Source organism: Portunus trituberculatus, chromosome 47, assembly GCF_017591435.1.
Source record: "Portunus trituberculatus isolate SZX2019 chromosome 47, ASM1759143v1, whole genome shotgun sequence".
Lineage (NCBI taxonomy): Eukaryota > Metazoa > Arthropoda > Malacostraca > Decapoda > Portunidae > Portunus > Portunus trituberculatus.
Genome location: NC_059301.1, coordinates 1,723,762 through 1,731,261, shown reverse-complemented (window position 1 = coordinate 1,731,261; position 7,500 = coordinate 1,723,762). Strand labels below are relative to the sequence as shown.

Sequence of the window (7,500 nt, the reverse complement as noted above, 5' to 3'; positions counted from 1 at the left end):
ACTTGCTAAATTAAAAAATATTGGTTTGAGGGGACCTGCATATAACTTAATTGAAAGCTATCTAACTGGGCACAAGCAATTTGTATTTTGTAATGGTGTTTATTCTGATTATAAATCTATAAAATATGGTGTACCTCAAGGTTCTATACTGGGCCCTATTTTGTTTTTGATTTATACAAATGACATAATTAATTCTACTAACAATGTCCATTTCACTATGTATGCCGATGACACAAGCCTTATTGTCACAAGTAATGACCTTCATTCTCTCCACTTTAAATCACATCAATAATTGGATTCAAGGCTAACAAGTTAAATTTAAATGTTAACAAAACTAATGTCATGTTATTTCAAAATAGATCGTTATCATTTGAGTTGGCTCCTGTAATGCTGGATCTAAATATTGTTCATCGTGTTCACACAACAAAATTTCTAGGGGTAATTATTATTGATGATCATTTGAATTGGAGGGAGTATATTGTTAATTTAATTATTACTCTATCTAAAACTGCAGGAATTATGTATCGTATTAGACATAACCTTACTCTCGAATCCATGATAATTCTATATTATACTTTGTGTTACTCTAAACTCATGTATTGCATATCTGTTTGGGGTTGCACATGGCCTTCATTTCTTGACAAATTATATATAACACAAAAACGTATTTTAAGAGTAATGACATTTAAAAATAAATTTGAGTCTACTGAGGGCATTTTCACAGATTTGAAATTGTTAAAGTTACATTATTTGCATAAGTATTTCCTACTGTTGGACATTTTCAAATCGCTAAAAAGTAATAATAGAATTTTCAATATTCAGGAACATCCGCATGTCACCAGGGTAATTATGTGAACTTAATATGTCAACCATTTAGAACTACACTTTTTAAAAATTCTATCATGTATCTTGGTCCTGAGGTATGGAACTCTCTTCCAATGTTTATTAAATCTGATTTACTTTCTGTTTCAGTAAACAGTTTCAAGTACAAATTAAAAAGCATTTATATAGCGTACAATGTAGTATAGGTAGAAATGATGTATGGAAATACAATTTTGATCTATATCGATTTATGTATTTATATTTTCGTTTTTGTGTACGTATACTTATATCTAAAATATAATTCATGTTTGTTTTCTGTTTCTGCTAATTAAGGTCATTGTTATTATACATTTACATTATCACTGGTCTGCTAACGAGATTAATCTCTGCAGACCTTATCCATGTTATTGATTCTAATTTTATATATGCATTATTGTATGTTTATTTTATATGGAATAAACTTGTTGAACTTGAACTTGAACTTGAACAGACGCTATAGGCCATAACATTAAAAAAAAATTATTTATTGGTTTAGAGTAACAGTAATCTAACCTTCATCACTGAATCATCCTAAATGAACAAAGATTCTAAGTTTATAATTAAGAAAGAAATATATTTAACAAAGAAAACTCCGCAGTAAGGCAACATTTCATTACTAACACAATTTTTCCATAAAAGTACTTCTTGATTGATTCTGGTGCTGGGCAGTGAAGATACAAGGAAAAATGTGAAATACTTTTAATTATTTGTTGACTAACCTGCGTAAGCCAAACTTCCATTTGTGACAAAATTCCCCCACGAGTATTTGTTAATAATTAATAAGGGGGAAGGGTTAGGATTCCCATAACAAATGAAGGGGAGAGCAGACGTGCCGGGAGAGTAATGTTTTAAACGTAAAGAACGACTTAATTACACTCGCTTTACATGCTATTCTTTTCTTTGCGTAGATTTATACTTCCTTATTTCAGTTAATGGGTAGCAAAACTCAACCCCGTACAACTATCCTAATTTCTTTACATTTCTATCTAAGTCTCTGTTAGTTCCATTTTCCCTCCATTCATCTGAACCTTTACCTACAAATCTGATTCTCTTTGTACAACTACGGAACAAAACACGAAAGACACGAGTGTATAGGCAGGAATGTTTGAAAAAAAAATATATGATGTCACTGTATGGCTGGAAAATGAATGGCTGGCCAAGTGAAAGCATGAAGGAAGAGAAGGGGGAGAGGAACAAGGGAGAAAGCGGAGGGATAAAGTGGAGAAAAGTACAAGGCTAACTGACAGGTGGATGGTATAGGAGGGAAGCAAAATGTGTGGCCGCGCTCAGAAGGGAAAGGTGTGAGAGAGAATATAGGGAACGAAACGAAGGGAAATATGATGACAGGGAAATGATAACGATGGAGAGGGAAGAGTGGAGTAGATAGCAGTGAAGTATATACTACGGAGCTGAAATAATGGAAACGTTATTAGAAAACTTAATCCTGCATGACAGAAAGGAAAAATGAATCAGATCAGTGTGTGCGTGGAGGCGTGTCAAGGTGATGAGAAAACAAATTAGTTCAGATAGACGCAGTGTACGAGTAAATGACAGTAGCCTCTAATCAGATCACTGCAATGTTAAAGAAGAAATACGAGTACATAAGGCAACTTTCGCGAATACTACACCAGATAACACGATAGATTACAAATAGAAAAGAAAGAAACACAACGGTGAATACATCGGCCGGCGCAGTGAATCACAATATTAATGCATCCACTTGGTACAGAAAAGAAGGAAGCTTATCAGATTATGCGTGGGCCTGCGCATTTTTTTCCTTTAACAGAGCTGGATGACATATTCAATATATCATGACGAGAGAGGACCAGTACACGATGCTGAGATAAACAGCTAAGAGAAACATAATTACAATGCTAATTAGAATATATATTTTTTCCAGCAAGGACTGACTCGTTGAATTATTTAGTGCCCTCCATTTTCTGACGAACACCTTGTTGTGGCAGGTGTGTACTCAATGCCCAACATGAAGATACAAATCAGGAAGAAAAATAATGAGAATATTCCTCCTCTGGTTGCTACGGATTTATATCGAGCTTGATACAATGGTCTGTTGAATTTTGGCGTGTAAGACGAGTATAAGATTACAACACAAAAAAACAAGTACAAAAATTTTAGGTCTTCTGGTATCATTTATACTCAATAAGACAATCTGATTATACATAAATCAAGTAACACTTGTCTCAATATCACTGTTACTTGATATTTTGAAAAACATTATGTTATAGCTACATTTATTGTAATCCGACCTAAGATTCATGAGCAGTGGGCACGTCCTTACTAGTTTCATAGGTTTGACATAATACAAAGAAGGAAAGAAAACTGATAAGTTACAATGTTAACTAGAATATCATTCATAAATAGACGAGATGTATAACGTCTAATATGTTTTCTGCTCCCTACCAAAAAGAAAAAAAAAAAATCGACATGCTTATCTCAACTAGGTGATTTGCCTCATACCTAACTTAGGTTTTCTCTTTTTTTTAAAACGAACATGTTGTTTTATATTAACAAAATACACAACAGAAATAAAAAAAAAATCACAACAGAAACCTTCGTAAGTAGATGCTTTATGTATTACTTATGATTTCAATGCACTGTTTATGTTTCTCACCAGAGACTTCGTGCGGATTGGCGAGCACCAGCTGTCGAGGAACCCAGACTGCGAGCGTCGGGTGTGTGCCCCCTTTCCCCAGGACATCCGTGTGGAGGAGGTAAGTACCACCACCACTACCACTGCCACGTTACCTCTTTACCCTCCACGCCCGGCACGCACTGGAAATTGAACGAGCTTGTCTATACGCCTTCAATCTCGCACCTCAGATAAGATGACGGGACAAAAATTGTAAAATTTTTTCATCCTATTTATGCGACAGAATGAAGCGGTGGTAAATAATGCACGCGTGTCACAAGGGCAAGGACGAAGGGGCATAATTAACTGACTGATTCATTTAACTGGCTGCAACATGTAGGTCAAAACAGCACCGCATAAAGAACGTGGCACTGATGGCAGGCTGGTGTGGTGCTCATCTGCTCCTCGTCACACCATGCACTGGGATACAAGAGCGCGGTACACTACTGATTAATAGGATTATCACCTGTAAGAGTTAGCATTGTCCACGAATAAAATTAAGGCGGAGGGATACGTAGAATAATTTATCAACTATACACATGTTGGTTAGTGTATGGACAAGAAATAACTTGATTGGTGAAACCAGTGATACGAAAAATCTGATTATCATCAACGCCATCATCAACACCATTATCATAATGATCACTGTCTGCAATATAATAGATGCCTTTCATTCTTCATAGTTTAGGGAATTACATGTTCTAAGTCTATAATCATTAACACACTTAGTTTGGCGATTAATATGCAGCACACTTCGATTATACTGTGACAGTTATTAACATGCGTAATGACTCTTCGGACAGAGGCAATTAACAGGCAATGGAATATCGGAAATTATGTTTCCAGACATGAGGGAATATCATTCTCTGGAACAACGAGATCCCCGTTAATACTCATCCCTTCCACCCGCGAATATTGTGTACGGCTGCCGTAAGAAGTTATGTCACAAGGTTTAGTATATGACATTCCCATAAGTCAAACATGCAGAAATAGATATATGGAGGAAAAATTGTTTCATTATCAGAAGATAGTAAAGAAAACGAAGAAGAAACAGGAATGTGATATAGATATAGGTAGTTTTCACACTGTTTTCTACCTGAAGCATTTAACATGGCATGGCATATTTTTGGGCCAATTGTCTATTCATGACCAGAAATCGTGTAACTCTGCTATGCCTACCGCTGCGTCGTTTCTTTTCTGTCAATCTGAAGTATTTTAATCAGTTGGCACTCTCCTTACAAGACTTCAATATTGCTAGACTCTTAGGACGTAAGATTTAGAAAAAAGAAAGCTACACCAGAAATGCGTTGCGTTAGTCACTATTCTCCATGACTATACATTAAACATATATACGCATAGAAACATGCATGGTTGCGGAAAAAATGCTCGTATAAAAAATATACAGTGTCTTCACTGTCATGAAGACACCTGGTCTTTCACAACCAGATGTGTATTAAGACAGACATTTTTAATACAATAATGTAACACCACTGATTCTACACACACACACACACACACACACACACACACACACACACACACACACACACACACACACACACACACACACACTTAAATAGCATCACTAACACTATAAAATTAGTATTCCATGAAATTACTATATATTATACCTAGTACATTTAAATTTCCTCCCTCTCTCTCTCTCTCTCTCTCTCTCTGACATCATTTAAAGCAATCTTTCATGTGTGCTTTCAGCTCCCCTCTTATGTAATCCTTCTTTTCATTACACAATTTATTTATTCTTATAGCTTATTCTTCTCTTGTATGAATATCAATCTTTATACACGTTGTTTGTTACATTTTGTACTGCCTTATTGTCCCTGCAACGTATATATATTTTTTCACTTTCTATTTTATAGTACTTTAATTCTTCCTTTCTACTGTGAATTAGTATGGAGCTACACGGCATGGTGTTCCTTTCTACATGTTGTTTTTCTCTTGTTTCTGTTTTCTTCGTGTATTTTACTTCTTGTTTATCTTCATATTTTTATTTTATCTTTCAATTTTCCCTTTTTACTTGCACATTCCATCCTTATTTGATTTATTTGAATTATTCATACGTTTTTTTTCTTTTTTTTTTACATTTCACATTCGTTAATATTTTTTCTTTATTATTTACCTATTCTTCTGTCCCCAGATTGTCGTGCACGATGACTACAACAGAGTACGGGGCTGCCCTCGCTGCCACGACATTGCTCTCCTCAGACTAGCCACACCTGCACAGCTCAATCCAGGTGGGCATTTTCTGATGCTTCTGTGGTAACCCTGAGTGTCATTTATTCCAACAGCCTAACAAGAAATATGTGCGTATATTATCTGTGCAACATCTGTCACTGCATTTCATTGCGTTTGTTAGAGACTACCGTACTATTTTAACTTTTTTTTTTTTATTAACTGAGTCAAGTCGTCAGCGGAGGACAGCCAAACCTTGAAGTAAAAAATTAAATCCACTACGACATTTACATTCTCTCCAAACATCGGTTTAGCTTAGAGTCTGAATATTCATAGAAATTCAGTGTACGTAATTAGGTACAAAAAAACTCAAGTGTACGACGAGTATGTCAATGTCTACTGTTTCAATTGGAATTCGAAGAGCAAGTGATGGCAAGACGACCGTTTACTCGATGGACTGGGCTACTCAAAGCTGAAGATTCCAATTATTTATCTTCTCTCACTTTATATAAACTTTTTGATCTTTATGAAGCTCAGGCCGATCATTTGAAATAGAAAGGAATGTCTGAGAGGTAACAAGGAAAAAAGGAAGATTCAGCCACCAAAGCTGCTGCCTTTCACTTACTACAATTTACTAATCTCTTAGCGAAATTTATTTTAATAATGATAATAATAATAATGATGTGATAATAATAATAATAATAATAAAAATAATAATAATAATAATAATAATAATAATAATAATAATAATAATAATAATAATAATAATAATAATATTATTATAATAGTAGTAGTAGTAATAATGATAGTAACAATAGTAATGATAATAGTAATAATTAAAATGATACTACTACTACTACTACTACTACTACTACTACTACTACTACTACTACTACTACTACTACTACTACTATTACTACTACTACTACTACTACTACTACAATAATAATAATAATAATAATAATAATAATAATAATTATAATAATGATAGTAATGATGATAACAGTAACAACAACAACAACACCAACAACAATAATGAAAATAATAATAATGAAAATAACGATAATAATAATAATAATAACAATAATAATAATAATAATAATAATAATAATAATAATGATAATAATAATAAAAATAATAATAAAGGAAAAAAGAAAAATCAGTAAAGATATGAGAAGGGTTAAGATACAACCTTCAGCACACCTCACAGACCAAAGGAGAGCTGTGTGCCGCGTGTCTCATCGCTCACCTAACCACAGGTGTTTCCAGCGCCTTGATTAGTTACCACTTCCCACACTCCCTTCATCTGGCTGGCTGGCACACATCTAACCCCTGCCCCTATCATTGACTGATGCCTCTATTTGGGTAACTGAAGGATAAGTTTACGTGCTCCCTTTGAACCAGAAGAACTGATTGGCTAGCTTGTAGAATGAATTTGTCTTTCCATTCATTGGATCACCTAATCTGACATAATTGTACATAACTCTTGATTTCACTGCGAGAGAGGAAAAAAATAGCTTTGTCAGTGAGATTAAAGCAGCTCGTAGTACGATTACTACTAATAATAAGAAAAGTGAATAAAACTGCAAGAAGCAATAAGGCTTTTACGTGGCAGTCCCAGTACGAAAAATACCTACCTTTTTTCCAAACAGTTCTCACGACTTTTCCTTGTCCTCTATACACGATAATACATCCTTACATCCACACAAGTCAATTTAATCTTTACCGTCTGGAATAAAGACTTGCAGCTTAACTACTTATAGGGTTCGATATGTGAGGTGCGTGTGTGTATCAAG

The 7,500-nt window shown here is 34.5% G+C and overlaps 1 protein-coding gene across 1 annotated transcript in view; it reads left to right on the top strand.

The window, feature by feature from the left end:
• Positions 1-7,500, top strand: part of LOC123520855 (CLIP domain-containing serine protease 2-like) — a 53,270-nt gene that overhangs the window by 41,170 nt on the left and 4,600 nt on the right. Inside the window, exons 7-8 of the mRNA XM_045283496.1 lie at positions 3,497-3,593; positions 5,670-5,766. Coding sequence (XP_045139431.1) covers positions 3,497-3,593; positions 5,670-5,766 — 194 coding nt within the window. The remainder of the gene's footprint in view (positions 1-3,496; positions 3,594-5,669; positions 5,767-7,500) is intronic.